Genomic DNA, 17,517 nt, shown 5'->3' with positions numbered 1-17,517 from the left:
TTGACTCTTCATGGCTTGGATCATGGTGTAGATAACTTGACTCTTCATGGGCTTGGATCATGGTGTACATAACTTGATTGTCTCCTTCCAAGCCTTCAATATCTCTATGAAAGCCTTGAGTCAGGGCCGCCATCCATCTCGCTATCCATGCAACAGGGATCGTACCTTCTACGACCTCGGAAGAGTCAGGGACCTGCTGTGGCTCTAGCGAGTACACTCGAGCCGGCACCTTGGGTTTCGTCCCGTCTCCCTTAGTTGGTCCAGCGTTGGTCTTTGGCGGTGGTTGACTTCCCTTTCCATCTTGCTTTAGAATCGGGCAGGTGGCATGTGACGGCCCCACCTCCCCCTAAGGCGAACCAGAGGGTTCGGCGAGTCGCCTGCCCAGCTCTCGCCGGGACTCAGTCGTTCACTACAATCCTCAAATGAATTACAATATAAATCTCAAATATACATCACATGGTCCACAAATATACATCCAAGTCTCCAATAATTACATGTCACAAATGCAGCGGAAACTAATCCCAAATATACATAAAATAATTCCAAATCCAAAATTGTACAAAGTTTAGGCCATCCATACACGTGCACAAGTACTACAAGTCCTTCCTTCGCCACGAGCCCTGTGGAGGGGAATAAATAGTTTTTGGGGTGAGCTAAAAGCTCAGCGAGTAACCAGAAAATCATTAATCAAATCGGTTTCACAATAGTTCATTTCAATGATGTCATATAGCAATGATGTCATAAATTAAATGATAAATCCGGAAACAACTACATCATTTGCAAAACAGTAAATATGGATTATCAATAATTCAAGAAACATTTACAATGGAAAGCGATAGTAACATTCATGAAAGGATACATTCATTCTCCTGACATTTCCTCGCTCATTTGGTCATGCATTTTATTTCATTCACCCCGTCCCTGGCTTTTGGCCAGGCTCCACCAACCTACATAGGTAATACTCGAGTATACCAAACGTTCACCCAAGTTCCAAATCGCCTGACCGAGTCCGCTTCTAGCTCAAGACGACCGGTAACAAGGGGCAATGGCCAGTTCAGCCCAAAAGGCTTACATTCATGCGCAAGTAACATTGCAATCGAAAATTTCACATTTATCGAGGTCGAGTACGATAAAGTACACACTCGCCTCGAAAACTCGTTTTGGAAATCATTATAAGCGCTTAACACGTTATCAACCAAAATACAAGTCATGAAGTCAAGAAATATAGCAAACAAGGCACACTCAAATGCCAGCACACATGAGATGCAAGAAAACATTTCAAAAGTAACTTTGGAAACAGTTCAAAAGTAAATAATGTAAGAAACGGTTCATAAGTAAATTTGGAAACAGTTTGAGGTCACTCACCTCCACGGCTCACAATCCTCGTCCAATATAGCCAATTCCATCATTCAAGTCCAAGCCTTTCACATGAAACTTAAGGTAACCAACGCTATTAAAAACCGGACAACATTTCCCCTTAATTCCTTTATTTTCCAACCTACAATCAAACCCAATCACATAGCAATTAACCACAATTGCTCAAAACCAGAAAACAGTTTTGACGTCCTTTTGCGGTAATGGCACAAATTGCACTACGATTAGCGGATGAGGGTGTAAGACCCACCACTTCGAAGCTAAGAACCAGGGCTACAACAATGTAGAAGGTCACTCAGTCCAAATCCCAGCACAACTAAGTCAAATATGCCAAATAACAAACCAGAACCGTAATTGCAGGTTCCCAAATCACACAATGCTGTAATTCGTCCAACTCAGTCCACGCAGGTCCAAATGCATTGATTCCAAAGGCATATGATAGCTAAGACATCAAGCTACATTTCATCAGAAGACCTCAACAACCAATTCGGAAGCAATTCCAGCGAAAACAACCAATTACAGTCGCAGATTTCCAATTCTGGGTAACCCAGAACAGCAATAGTAATTTCGACTTATCTCATTCCACGCTACTCCGATTGACCTGAAATTTTGTAGGCACCTCTAAAATGTCATTCCCTACAACTTTCATGTTTTAAGAAAAGGCCAATTCGTCCTCTATCTAGGACCTAAAAATTCGGACAGAATGTTCATCACAAAACCCTCACTTTTCAATTTTTGGTCCAAAACAGAAATTGGTTGCAATTAATCACTTTTTCCACCTCCTAGAGTCATTAAACATCATTTCCAATCATCATACATGACCCCATAATCATATCCATATGAAAACAGAAAAATCCCCAAAAATAATAAATCTTCATCATTTTCAACCAAAATCAGGAAATCAACCATAAAATCACTTATTCAACCACCACCAATCACTAATTGAACATTATCAAGATCAAAGGAAAGGTTCCTTAGTCACTTACCTTACAAACCCAAGAAAAGACCCAACTTAGCACCTTTGCTTCTCAAACCACTTCACTACACACCTTAATACTACCAAGAGAAAGGTTTTTATGGAGCAAATCCAAGTTTAATCGGTTAAATTGTTTGATTGGAGCAAGAAATGAAGAAGTAAGATGAAAGCTTTCCTTTCTTTTCTCCTTGTGAAGCTCAGCCAAGATGATGAAGAATGAAGGTAATTTTGGATCAATTTGGTACTTATTTGGTAAAGGTAGTAAGATGGTCAAATGTCAAAGTCCAACCTTCAATAACAAGGTGACACTTGTCACTCTTTAAGCTTGAGATTATCTTCTTGTCTCTCCAAGACAAATATCTTAACACCTTGTAAAATAATATCACTTAATACAAAATTCCAACAAGTTGTCAAAAATATAATGCATTTACCGCACTTGCGGGTCCCACGTCCAAAATACGCTTTTAATTTCTCAAAAACTAACCGATACTAGAAAAATCATTTTAAAACTATTTTTGCTCATAAACTTTATATGGGGAATTTTTCTAATCAAGAAAATGTGGAAAAGGCGGGCGTTAAAAAATAAACCCTAGAAAATTTAAAAAATTTCCGGGTTCTCAAACTCATTTTTTTCGGGGCGTCACATGGCAAGCTGGTGGTCTGCACTTCCGCAACGCAGACACTTTCCTTCCTTCTTCCAGCAGTTGTCCTCTGTGTGGTTCTGCTTTCCGCAATACCCACAGGGTCCACGGGATGCCGAACCCGAACCTCGCTGGAAACTTCCTTCCTGGCTTCTTCCAGCTGGGCCACCCCTAGACGAAGCCCCTCTACCTGCGCCCGACTGCCTTCCACCTCCGGCTCCCCGTCCGTACTTCGGAGGGGCACTTTTATCCCCCTGCCCGGAACTGCTCCCAGAAAATCCTCGCTTCTTTGCCTGAAAGTTTCTTACTTGTAGCCTAGCGCTTTCCACCCGTTGGGCTTTCTCCACGGCCTCGCTAAAAGCAATAATCTGGGCCACCGCGAGGTCCTTCTGAAATTCTACGTTCAAGCCCTGGATAAAATGCCTTATTCCCCGCTGCTCGGTCATGATCAGCTCGGGGGCAAATTTGGATAGGCGGGTGAACTGACTCTCGTATTCCGCTACAGACTGGGCCCCTTGGCGAAGTCGGATAAACTCATCTTCCTTCCGTTCCTGGACTAGAGGAGGGAAGAATTTAGCGTTGAACTCTCGCATGAAGTTCACCCAGGTCCGGGGCGTTTCCTCCCGTTCCCACTTCTGCCGTATGACGTTCCACCAGGAACGGGCCGCCCCTTCTAGCTGAAAGACGGCAAAGGTCACCTGCCTTTCTTCGGTGTAGTGCAAGGCAGCAAAAATATCCACCATTTTCTCTAGCCACCTTTCGGCTATATCTGGATCGGGCCCCCCAATGAACTTTGGTGGAGCAAACTTTTGGAATCTTTCGAGAGCTCTATCTTCGCTCTCCACGTGGTTGCCAGGGTTTTCAGGGTTAGAATTAGGGTTTTGACCCTGTTGCTGCACCACTTGGGCCAATAAATTAGTCATTTGCTGCATAGCAGCAGCTATTTGAACGTTAGGGTCAACCCTAGGTTCAGGGTTGAGTCCAAACGAAGTATCCCCAATGCCCCTGTCCGACGTGGGTTGCCTACTCCCACACCCACGTCCCCGACCACTACGGGTGCCCTCCATAGAATCTATTCAATCTAGACAAATGTAACTAGAACAATAAAAGAACAAAACATGTACGTAAGAAACCAAAAGCTTTTAGAACAAAGCATATACACATTCCAAAGCAAAGTCACCAAAACAAAGTCAAACAAGGCACATATTAACAGTCAGTCAAGTACAACAAAGACAATCCACAAGGGAACGACATCATCAATAGTTATATATACAATGCTAGTCCAAACGTACAAAAATGGCTAGCTAAAGGTTCTTCCCCAGGTCTACCATTCCCTATCTACCCTATACACAATAGTCAAAATCATCTAAAACCCTAAGAATAATGGCTCAGTCCATCGTCGGGTTAGTGGACCCACCCAACGGGGTGGATTCACCTCCATCCTCGCCCCCCGCACACGAAGCCTCGTCACTCTCCTCCTCGAGCAAATCGTCGCAAAGGTTCAAGATCGACTCGATTCGAACCCTAACTTTCCTAGCTCTCTTAGTCATACGCTCACGTGCCTCTCCAAGTTGGGCGCAAAGGTCATCCACCCTATCTTGACCTTCGATCACGTCGTACTCTAGCTCCTTGATTCGCTCGGCTTGTTTCTCGTTAGCTGCCCTTAGTTGGTTCACTTCGGCCTCAAGCCAAGCGTTATCCTTCGCCAACTCCTTTCGTTCCTCTACCACAGCCAACACTACGGTGTTAGGTTAGGCGTAAGTGTGACGGCACTCTCAACGTCGGAGGCGGTTAGCCAGACTCCAACGTACGATGGCCCTTCTTGGCCGAATCTGGTACTTAATCGTCGGGAGCACTCCACGGGGTCGCTCACCAGTAGGGCTACCACTAGGCCCACTAAGCCCGTCCATCCTATACTAAAAGAGTAAATAATCATAAATAATCTTAAGGGACACAATCAAAGTAATCCTCAAGTCGAGCATTTCTAACACGCCCAGACTAATTCAAACCTAGGCTCTGATACCACCTGTGACAGCCCTACCTTCCCCTAAGGCGAACCAAAGAGGTTAGCGGACTGGCTGCCCGGCTCTCGCCAGGACTATCGGTGCAGTTAAACACGATCTAAAACGTTCCGGGAAAATAAAAGCGCGCTCAAACAAGTCAAAATCACAAAATAAAAGAAACAAAAATCGGAACCGACATGAACAGTGCCGGACACGTCAGAATAGCATACAACAATTATCCAACAAGTTTATACACGTTTATACAAGTCCGGTTTGCAAATTACAACTCAAACGCAAAGGTTGGATCAAATTGCACTTAAGGTTTTGCCCAATAAGGAGCTATTCAAAATGTATTTACTCAAGCTCAACTCGGCAACCAAAGGTCCTAGTCTCTCAAAAGTTTCAAACCCCTGTAAGGAAAACAAAAGTAATAGGGTGAGCTTACGCCCAATGAGATACTTTCACTCAAGCAAGGAAGTTCAATTATGCATGGAGTCGATCAATCCCAAATCATTCAATAAGGAAGCTAAATAAAGTCACATATCAATAACAATGGTAAAAGGATACGGACGGCTCTCAAGAGCCCCTTTCCTCGCTCGCCATACTTGATCGTATCTCATTGACCCTCCGTCAATGTACAAAGCGCAACCAAACGTAGACCCCACTTTACTTCCATTCCTTCCACCCAACATACCCCTACCGGGCCCGAACTCCAAACAGTGGAGAGTTGGTAATACTCGAGTATACCGGAATCGAGAGTCTTATACTACAATATTCCATATAACAGTCCCTATGGCTCGTCAATTTTCACGACCAAGCCCTTGCCAGCTCGATTCAATTGACCACCAATGGGGTTGAGCTCAATGATAATAGTAATGGCCGTTGGATACTCATCCAAACGACACCAATTCCAATATATTCATATACCATTCAAGTAACACAGTAAACAGTCATACGTAAGACATAAAGGGTGACAGTGATCAAGTACACCCTCGCTTGAACCAATTTCAACGGTGCAAATAAGCATTCAAGGCATCAATTTCAAGTGTAACAAAGCCACATAGTAACAAGCAAGTGAGTGGTACACTCACCAAGCAAGCCAATGAAATTTCATACACTTCCGCCCAAAGAGCGTCTTGAATCACCGTCACGCCCTAAAACATTCAAACAAGCACAATGAGACTCGAATACGAGTTATAAACCGAATCCACATACTACTAGAGTAAAATCAAATGGAACGTATAAGTGCAAAAATCAAACTAGGACATGTGCGGAAACGAAGTTTAGATTGGAAAACAAAAGGCAGATTTGCTGTTGTTTAGCGGAATTAACACAACTGAAGCTAACCTTGTCGGATTGAGGTGAAATATACACCGTTTCGAAGCTAAGAGAAAGGGTTACAATGTTGAAGAAGGCCATTCAGTCCAGTTTACAGTGTAACTAGGTCAAAATTTCAATGTACCAAACCAGAATCGCACAAACAGTTTAGCTAACCGCATTCTGGTTAAATGACCATAACTCAGGCTATCAAAATCCAATTGGGATGTTTCCAAGGGCGTTGGAAAGCTAAGACACAGAAATACAACTTTTGTGTTTTGACCAAAGGTTAAATCAGTACGCATCAAGCTAAAAAGACACGGCCAGATCGGGTGAAATGTCAACCCTGTTCACCGAACTCTACCTATAGCAGTCCGGGTATTTCTGTCTTTTCTCAGGCTACCAAACTCAGATTGGGCTGAAATTTTACAGCCAACTATAAAATATTATTTCCTACAACTTTAATGTTTTAATCCAAGGCTAATTCGGCCTTCTTCCTATCCAAACAGTACCGGGCAGAATGGGGTTAATTGAAACCCTAATCTGGAATTTTCCGCACAAAGTGGAAATTTTCCGCAATTAGCTACAATTTATGCACTATGGCTTCATTCTAGACTATCCCAAGCCATCATCCATGGCCACACAATACTAAACATATAAAAATAGAAAAATCAAGAATAAATATAAAATTCACCAATCTCAACCACAAGTCATGAAATAACACCTAAAACCATCTCTTTTACTCACACAAGCCACTAATTTAACATTACTAAGAACAAAAGAGAGGTTCCTTAATTACTCACCTTGCAACTCAAGAAAGGAACCAACTTAACACCTCTTGCTTCCAAACCACTTCACAATCAACCCCACTACTACTCAACTAAAAGTTTTTATGGAGAAATTGGAAGTTTAAACGGTTGATTTGCTAGATTGAGCAAGATTGAGGCAAGAAAGTTGAGAGCTTTTCCCTTTCTTTTTCTTCTTGAGAGGCCGGCCAAAGGAGTGAAGAAAATGAAGCTTTCTTGGTCAATTTTTGTTTAATTGGTAAAGTGGTAAATAGTGGTCAAAATCAAGATCAACTCACCAAGTGACACTTGTCACTCTCATTAAATGCAAAGCTATCCTTTTGTCTCTCCCACACTAATCCATTTGGGAACCTCTAATTATCTCTTAATACCCGGTAAAATAAACCCGGTATACAAAACTTAACCTAAATGGCCGAATTTTACCGATTTTTCCGCACTAGCGGGTCCCACGTCCGGTATACGCTCTTAATTTCTCAAAGACTAACCGATACTAGAAAAATAATTTAAAAACTATTTTTACTCATAAAAATTATCTAGAAAATTTTCCTAATAAAGAAAATGCAGAAAAGCATGCACTTAAATAGAATAAAACCTTGAAAATGAGAAAATTTACGGGTTCTCACAAACGGCGATGAAAAAAGCATTTTCCCCTTATAGATGTTGTCGAATTTAGTAAAATTTTTAGTTAATTAGCTAAGGCGAGAGAGTAAGAAAGTAGTAGTGCAAGGTTAACTCTAAAAGGGCAAGGCAGTGTTACATAAATAGAGAGGAAAAATAATATTATACACATGTAATTACGGGCTAATGTAGAGAGGAGGGAATACCTTCAAGTAACCCAAAACCCTTGTTGTAGTCAGGCCACTTTAAAATAATCTACGAATCTAGTGCCTGTGTGAAGTCTTGTGCTAAGCTTATCCGATTAAAGTCATTCGATGTCGTAGTCAAGGCACATTGGTCGGATATCGGTTGGTGCATATATTTCGGTACATGAAGTTTCTAATTTTTTTTAAAAAAATTACTAATAATATAAAATATCATAATAAGCACAATTATCAAATTAGATTTGCTAAATATGATATATATATTCACTAATTATTTAAATGAAGTGATGCTGCTATAACCATGGACCTATAACATTAAGAGTACATTATTTGCATCAAGAGCACCTTCTATTCCTATTTTATGCAATGGCAAAGTCTAAAAAATAAGATTAAAACTATTATATCTTATATAATTGCACAGCAAGAATCCCACGCAGGCGATAACACAATAAAAATCCCAATGCACGAAAGAAGTAATAGTGTACAATTCAATATAATAAAAGAAATACATAACTATCAAATAATATTATAAAATGCGAAGGCATACAAAAGCGAGCATTTATATTTTCTGTAAACTTTTTCACCATATTTTAATCAACTCCATTGGCTAGATGATTAACAATAAAAATAATAACTATTAGTGAAATATCAAAATTCATGAAGTATGTAGAATTGTTGAATTTTAACAAATATAGCAAGCATATATTTTTACTTTCTTACATACTTATTAATACTCCTCCTAAATCGATCTTTTGCACATTGGATAAAATCTTTGCTGATTTTCTATAGAGTTCCTCCGAGGCTGGGCCGCGCTTTCATTGGATAAAATGGGACCAGTTGGGTCAATCATATGATAGGGGGGGTGCGGGGTTGAGATCCTTGACGTGTGTGTTTGATGCCTTCTTGATGATACTATGGTGGCGGTTCTGACTGCGGCAGTCTTTGTGGACTGAGTTTATGCATTGCAAATACTGCCCCAATCTTCATCCTTGTTTTGCTGATACTTCTCCCGGTGATTCGTGGACTTGGAGGCGAATGATGGCTATCCAAGGGATGACTGAGCAGCATATCAGGTGGGTTTTGGCTAGGGGCGCTATTAGTTTCTGGCATGATAATTGGTTGGGGACGGGCCCTTTATGTCGGCAAGTGGATAATTTTTAGGAATGTGTAGTCTCAGATTTTATCGGCCAGGGTGACTGGGACGTTCAGCGGTTGTGCGCGGTGCTACCTAGCAGATGCGTGGGGCAGGTTTTGGAAGTTGCTCCGCCTTCTCTATATCAGGCGGACACCATGGATTGGGCTCCAAGCATGTCCGGTAATTTCTTATTAGCATCAGCCTATCAGATTGCTCGAGGAGGTGGCAGCAGCTCCTGGCTCTACTCGAGGCTCTGGCTTCAGGGAGTGCCGCTCAAGATTTGGTTCTTCATGTTAAGATTGATAGGTAGCCGACTGCCAGTGATGGACAGGTTACATAGGCTTGGCATAGTGGGTCCGTCTCATTGTTTTGCTGTCTACATCCATGTCCAGAGACTATTGATCACATCTTCTGCACTGGGGAGGTGGTAAGGAGCATTTGGGGGTACTTCGAAGAGGTGATTGGTGGGTTTGGATCATCTTCTATGATACGACATAAGGTGGTTAGCTGGTGGCTGCAGCCAGCTCAGAATCCATATCTCCAGTACCTTTTCCGTCTCCTGCCATCTTTAATCTGTTGGAATCTATGGAAGATGCGGAACAAATTTGTGTTCGAAGGGCAACGGTTGCCGGTGCCACACGTACGTGGAAGTATTTTTACTGACCTCAGGGATATTATGCAATTGCAGTTTAAGGGCACCATCCCCGCTGTACCTGACTAGCTGTGCTTGTTTGGTATGGTGGCTGGACTGAGAAAAGAGTACACAACCTTGGTGGTTCACTGGAACCGTCCAGTGCCTCTTGTGGTCAAGCTGAACTCGGATGGTTGCAAAAGGGGTAACCCAGGAGAGAGTGGTGATGGGGGCATGCTCCGGTGCTCGGAGGGAAGGTTTATCTTGGGGTATTCGTGCTGTTTTGGAGAGACGACCAGCTTGCATACGGAATTGAAAACACTTTTATTTGGTGTTAGGTTGGCTATCTCTCGTAGGTACGTGAATTTGCACATAGAGTCTGACTCTTTGGGGCTGGTTCAGATCATTCAGGGGATAGTACAGTGTCCATGGAGATTGCGAAGGGATCTACAGGATTTGCTGGAGGATAGAAGATGCTTTCGAGAGGTGTCTCATTGCTTTAGTGAAGCGAATAAGCCTGCCGATCGTCTTGCAAACATTGGTGTGGACTCGGGTAGTAGCTGTACATATGAATCTTTCTGTGACCTGCCGGCCTTGGTTAGAGGTGACCTCACGCTCGATCGGGCGGGTCTTCCAAGCTTTCGAAGGGTTAGAAGAAGCAAGCTAGGTTTTTCTGGTTTTGCAGTGCATGTATGATCCATTCTCCTTTTAATCGAATAAAGTCAGAGTTTGTTTTAAAAAAAAAATCATATGGAATGAAGAGCAAGTTCAAAATCATCCTTATCTCCCTACCTATTATATTAAGAATAAGGCATTGATACTTGGTTTTCTTCATGTAAATGTGAAGAAATATATGAATCATAATGTTTGTCTCTTAAATTTGGTGACGCCCTAGATGAGTCATGATCCCAATATGACAAAAGTGGTGGATTTGATATAAATTCCTAACTATTGTGGTAACCGAAGCATTGATAGTACAAACAATCAGTAGTGCTATTGGATGAACCATAATTTTTTCCATAATAGCCAATGTTACTTGAACTAGTAGGAAATCCTCATGATATCTTTCAATTTGCTAATTACGATATGCACTAGAAGAAACGCTAGTGGGCCTCTAAAGATGGCCAAATCTATCATATGACTCATAGTCAGAATAATAACCAGTGAAAGTTACATATGATCGATCAAACTAATGTCCTAGTCACCAAGTACCCCAGCTGCTACTAAATATCATACTCTATATGATTGACTTGTATTCAGGTCTTGCATATGCTCATGAATTTCAGAGTATCTTTGAAATTGAAATAGTGAGAGGAGTTATCTTCGCTTGAGAATTTAGTTATTCTACTCAAATATTGCCCGTTGTGCTTCTATGCTAGGATAATAATCATGACCGGTATCTTGCACGGCATAATAGTTTTCATCTTCTTGAGCCCATGATATGCCACCAACACACTGGTTATCCTAATACTTGTTGCCACCACTATTGTTGTCATTTCCCAAATCTCTACTATTAACTCCTCTATTATCGTCATCATTATCATTACCGCTGTCATCTTTTTCAGTGATAGGGATGTCAATAGAAGAAGATGAAACGGGTTGTGATATAACTTTTTTCTTCACAGTACTCTTGCTCTTCTTGTAGATACACTACAAGAAATTTGGCCTTTTGTTACAACATTCTCAGTGACAACAGAAAAAGTTGTCACAGTTGAGCAAATTTAGTGACGACTTTTTGATGTTATCATAATTGACCGAGGGTAGACTAATCATCAGTGACAACACGCGATTAATCGTCATAATATGGGTGGCGCACAACTAGCCTGTGTGGCGGGAAATCACCATCGTGACGACTTGAAAAAATATTATCACTGAAATGGGCCCTATAGTGACTACTTACAATATTATCACAATGTGATTACCGGTTCAAAGTTAGTGACAACAATTAGTCGTCACTGTCTAAAGTAATTGTTCCTAACTCACTTTCAGTAATTCTACTATGCCACCCTAAATTTTTCAATATTGCCCCATATGTTGTAAATAAATTTTATTAATTCTATTATGACACCCTATCTTTTACATTTTAGCCCCGTATGTGGTAAACTAATTTCATTAACTCTACCATGACACCTTATCTTTTGCAATTTAGCCTCATGTGTAATAAACCAATTTCATTAATTCTATTATGGCACCCTATCATTTACAATTTAGCCTATGTTTTTTATTAGTAAAATGGGGAAGGTGTTGTAATAAAAATGTATACATATTTTATAATTGTTCCAAACTTAGTTAGTAACTTGTTATGAAGGTAAAACAATATCATGACTCCCTATCTAGTTCTCTTGGCAACACATGAAAAATTAGTGATTGGGAAATTACTTGTGTGACGACCTAAGAAAATGTTGTCACTAAAATGGTCCATATAATGACAACTTCCAACATCATCATTGTCGCTCAACCGGTTCAGAGGTAGTGACAACAATTAGTTGTCACTGTCTAAAGTACTTGTTCCTAGATCATTTTCAGTAATTCTATTATGCCACCCTAACTTTTGCAATTTAGCCCCAAATGTAATAAAAAAATTTCATTAATTCTACTATGACACCATAACTTTTGTAATTTAGCCCTATATGCAGTACACTAATTTCGTTAATTCTACTATTACACCCTAACTTTTGCAATTTTGCCCTATATGTAGTATACCAATTTCTTTAACTCTACCATTACACCATAACTTTTGCAATTAAGCCCTATATCTAATTCGCCAATTTCATTAAATCAACTATGGCACTTGTAGACACCAAATTTTTTAATTTAGTTTATTTGCTATTAAATTTTTTTTTGTTATGTTAGTTATTATTTATTTTAGTCTCTTAGTTTTATTTTTAAGACATTTTTAGCATGGAATTTATCAAAAAAAAAGAAAATCATTCACAAAAATATACTTTGTTTCTTTTTCAAATTTACTGTTTATTAATTGAAAAATAAAACAAAAATCTTAGCATTTTGTCTTTATCTTTTATTCCTACTTGTGTTCATTTTTGTTTACTTAAATTGTTATTTCGGTTATTTTTGTTTATTGTTTAATTAAATGATTCATTGAAAAAAAAAGGAAAAAAAAAAAGAAGAAAAAGCAAGCTCACGCACCCCAGGCTACACACGATCCAAGCTTTTTCTCCATCAGAAACAAGGAACATGCGTGAGAGTACATAACTCAACGCAGCTCAATTCTAATCTGATTTCCATCATTTTTTCCGTCATTTTTTCTCCACCTTTGGATCATACTAACCTGGCTTTCATCAAAGAAGCAAGAGGAATCTAGAACAAAGGAAACCATCGGATGGCTGAGGTGAGGAACGAGGAGCTGACATTGAAAAGGACCATTGATATCAGGGTTTTGGGTTTTGGTCATTGGGTATAAAAGGAAAAGAAAGGAGTTCGGGTAAGGGGGAATCTGGTGTGACGGCTAGGTTTTAGAAAAAGAAAGCAAGGGGTAGGAGTTGACGGTGGAGAGAGGTTTTAGAAGAGAAATCGAGATTGAGAATAGGCTTCGGGTGGAGGAGAAAACTTTTGAGAGAAAAAGGCTAAAAAGAAAACTGAGAAAAAAAAACCGAATGGAGCTTCGGAGGCCAACTCCGAAAACCAAGAGAGAGTGAGGAGAGTTTGAGGGAGAGAAAATCTGGAGTCAAGAGAGTTACGGGTTGAGAAAGAAAGTGAGAAGCCGAGAACAAGAAAGGAACTAGGGAAGAAAGGTCGCTGCTGAGAAGGGAGTTTAAAGGAAAAAGATCCTGCCTTTGCAATTCTCCATCAGAGTAGGCAATTCCCTTTTGGGTGGTCCTGCAGCGTTGTTCATCCAAGGGTGCTCACGGTGATTCGACTCCCAAGGCGTCAACAGAGGTAACACTGAGTTCTCCTCTTGTACATTTCTCTCCCTGAGGTTCTTGTTTGTCTGCTGGGTTTGTAATCGTGATTATGCAGGCTGCGTTCTTTCTTAGCTTGATCAGGGTTGCACCCTAATAAGTCTAGATTTGGTCCGTTCTTTGTTGTTACAGAGTAAGGAGAGACAAAACACGCAAATAATTTGATTAGGGCTGCATTTCCTTTAGCTTTACATGGCGGCTGTCTCTGGTTTTTTTCCTCCCCCTTCGCCTGTTCCATTCTGTCCAAAGATTTTTTTTTTTTTATCCGTGAGTGGAGAGCCCAGATGATGCTTGGCAATCTTGTTAGCAGACTGTATAGTTTTTGGGTTCAGTGCGTTTGCAAAAGTTTTAATCAGAAACTAAGAAGGAACTTGAGGTTTTGATGTTTTCCTTATTTTTCTACCCTTATATTCTGCTATACTTTCGAGTTGGGGTTCATTTTGATTCAAGTTGAAGATGCATGCCTTTGGTTTGTGATTTAGATTCGGTCTTCAACCTCATTAGAATGATTGGATTTGGTGCTTAAATTACTTTGCTTCTAACAAAATAGATAACGCTGATTTTTCTGTGTTTGATTAAGAAACCGAGAAAGTTGCAGAAATTTTATTTCCAGTTTTGTACGCTTTCCCTTTCTGAATTTTGTGTTTCAACTTAAGAATTTTATGTTGAAAACTAGGAAGAATGTTTGAGGAGCCTGTTTACCTGATCTTAGAATACTTTCGCGCTTAGAGTTGCCCATAAAAATCTGCTGCAACAAGTTTAAAGATCTCGGCTTGTTACAACAGCGTGAACAAATGGATTCTGTTCCTTCTTTGGCTCGCTCAAGCGTGGGCTTGTTTGAAGCTTATGATTTTTAGGTTTTTGGTTGGTATGTCGTGTGCATGTTCATCTCTTCGTGCCTCTGCAGTGTTCTTACATCTCTTTGCATCGTAGAGCTGCTGGTGCTTGTAGTGTCTTCTTGATACATGAAACCTCTTGCGTTTCTTGCTGCATTGCTCCCCTTTCTCTTGCTGTTGGGTCAACTCAAATGCTTTGCCTCAATCTTGCAACGAAAGTTCATGTTTCATTTAGTTGATAATTGATAGTTGAAACCTTGGTATTTGTTGAACTCGCTTGGCATGATGAAATGGGAAGAAGATTGCGGCTGAATTGGTGCAGAAAAGGAAGGCTCTTCTACATAGTTTGCATGCATGTTAAAAAGAAAAGTCACACTTTAACCCTTTAAGTTTTGTCTAATTTCGCTATGGCCTAAAAATTGGCAAAGTTAATCAATTTTGTCCCTTCAAAAATGTTAATTTGCTTTGGTATGTCTTAACATGAACCTTGGACAGATTATTTGTGATTTTAGGATGAAATAGGGATAGTTGTGAAGAATTTATAGTTTTGATTTCCCTTTGATTAATATTTTCGCTAATTTAGTAGTTTTGTCCTAATAAATAAGTTTCCATTCTTCTTTTGTGAAGTTTTAGCACTTGAATATGATAGATTCCATTTTTAAGCCATTGAATTTTAGTATTTCATTTTAAACTTTTAAAACTTTTTTACTTAGGATCTCGCTCGTCTCAATTTCTTACACATGGATGGTTTATTTCGTGTTTAATTCTCATGTTTTTGTTTCATGTGATTAATTGTTAATTAAAGTGATGCCTTGACCCTTTTTATTATTTTGGAGGGTAAATAAGTAAATTCGTGTCACTAGGGTCCCGACTCAAGGGAGGTACACTCTATCCCTTATTTTCGCTTTATTTCACCCTATGTTCATTATATGACTTTATGTGTTTAATTGCATGCCTTTTGAATGTTTTCATTTTATTTATTTATTAATTCGCTTTACTCGTCTTAATTTCGTATATTTATTTTAGTTCATTTTGATTATTTAAAAGGCATTTAAATACCAAGTTGTAATAGTTAAGGTTTATTTTATTTATTTTCATTTCCCCCATTAGATTGTAGTAGGCTCCCCCTCAATGTAATAGTTAGGGCTTTATTGCTTTATTTGCCTTGCGTGATTTTGTGACAGCCCCACCTTCCCCTAAGGCGAACCAAAGGGGTTAGCGGACTGCCTGCCCAGCTCTCGCCAGGACTAACGGTTTAGTTTAGAGCTATCTAATACGTTCCTGGAACATACAACGGCGCGTAAACAAGTCAAAATGTCAAAATAAAAAAAATGAAATCGGAGTCGGCCATGAATAGTAACCGACACGTCAAAACCCAACCAAACATCAAGCAAATATTTACATGTTGAAATTAAGCATATACAATCCAAAGTGGCATACAAAAGTTATTCAAAAGTGGATACATGTACGGTTTGTCAAATCAAAAGAGAAACGGACCCAAAAGTACATTTAGGGTTTCAATGAAGGAGCTATACAAAAGATATGTCCATCTAGCTCAATTCGGCAACCAACTATCAAATCCAGTCCAAAAGTATTTATTTTTCTGTAAGGAAAACAAAAAGGGAATAGAGTGAGCTTACGCCCAGTGAGATAATACCACTCGAGCAGCAAAGTTCACACAAGCATAAGGCTTTTCATTCCAATTCATCAAAAGTAAGCCAAGACACACATTAATAGTGGTAATAAAAGGATACGGGCGGCTCTCAAGAGCCCTTTTCCTCGTTTGCATTCTTGATCGGATTTCATTGACCCTCCGTCAATGTTTAAGAGTAACCAACCGTAGGCTCCACTTTACTTCCATTCCTTCCACCCAACATACCCCTACCGGGCCCGAACTCCAAACAGTAGAAATTTGGTAATACTTGAGTATACCGGAATCAAGAGTCTCACTACTACAAGATTCCATATAACAGTCCCCATGGCTCGTCAATTTTCACGACGAAGCCCTCGCCGGCTCGATCCAATCGACTACCAATGGGGTTGAGCTCAGTCGTATCAGTAATGGTCGTTGGATACTCGTCCAAGCGACACCAAATTCATGAACCAATTTAGTATTTCATGTATCATTCAATCATTACAGTAAAACAGTAGACAGTCATTGGAGATACCAAATGGGTGAGGGCGATCAAGTACACCCTCACTCAATTAAGTTCAACGGAGCAAATAAGCCTTCAAGGCATCAAGTTCACATATACCAAAGCCACATTGTAAACAACAAGTGAGTGGTACACTCACCAATCAAGCAAATGATATTTCATGCACTTCCGCCTAAGAACGTCTTGCACCACCGTCACGGCCTAGAACATTCAAATAAGCATAATAAGACTCAATTACAAGTCATAACCAATGCCAAATACCACCAAAATAAGGTTCCACTAGAATGTATAAGCACTAGAGTAAACCAGGAAAATCCGGAAATGGCATTAAGCTCTAACCCAAAAAAAATAGTTTTTGACATCAGTTTACGGTTTTGGTACCATTGGCACTACGATTATCGGATGGAGGTACAAGATACACCGTTTCGAAGCTAAGAGATAGGGATACAATGTTGAAGAAGGCTACTCTGTCCAGTTTCTAGTGTAACCAGGTCAAAAATGCAATATACTACACCAGAACCGTAAAAACAGGTTCACAAACCGCATTCTGGTTCAAACATCATAAGTCAGGCTACCTAAGTCCAAATCAAGTAATTCCAAAACCATCTTAAAGCTAAGATACACGGCTACAATTCATCAGAAGACCTCCACAACCAATTCCGAAGTATTCCCAACCAAAATAACCAATCACAGACGCAATTATCAAATTCGGGTAGAAACAGGGCAGCAGGGGTAATTCAGTCTTTTCACAAGCTACGTTGCTCCGATTGACCTAAAATTTTGTAGGAATCTCTAAAATATCATTCCCTAGAATTTTCATGTTTTAACCCAAGGCCAATTCTGTGACTCCCCGAAAGAATGAGTGCGAGAACCCGCAAATTTTCTAAGTTCCTAGGGTTTA

The 17,517-nt window shown here is 40.0% G+C and overlaps 1 protein-coding gene across 1 annotated transcript; it reads left to right on the top strand.

Moving 5' to 3' along the window:
- Positions 1-9,228: 9,228 nt before the first annotated feature.
- LOC140009871 (uncharacterized) lies at positions 9,229-11,035 on the top strand. The gene is made up of 5 exons (XM_072056204.1): positions 9,229-9,379; positions 9,466-9,713; positions 9,795-9,961; positions 10,043-10,266; positions 10,965-11,035. The coding sequence occupies exons 1-5, from the start codon at positions 9,229-9,231 to the stop codon at positions 11,033-11,035; spliced, it is 861 nt and encodes a 286-aa protein (XP_071912305.1).
- Positions 11,036-17,517: the final 6,482 nt, after the last annotated feature.

Source organism: Coffea arabica, chromosome 6e (assembly GCF_036785885.1).
Source record: "Coffea arabica cultivar ET-39 chromosome 6e, Coffea Arabica ET-39 HiFi, whole genome shotgun sequence".
NCBI lineage: Eukaryota > Viridiplantae > Streptophyta > Magnoliopsida > Gentianales > Rubiaceae > Coffea > Coffea arabica.
Note: the sequence above shows the minus strand (reverse complement) of the source record. Positions and strands in the feature narration are given on the sequence as shown.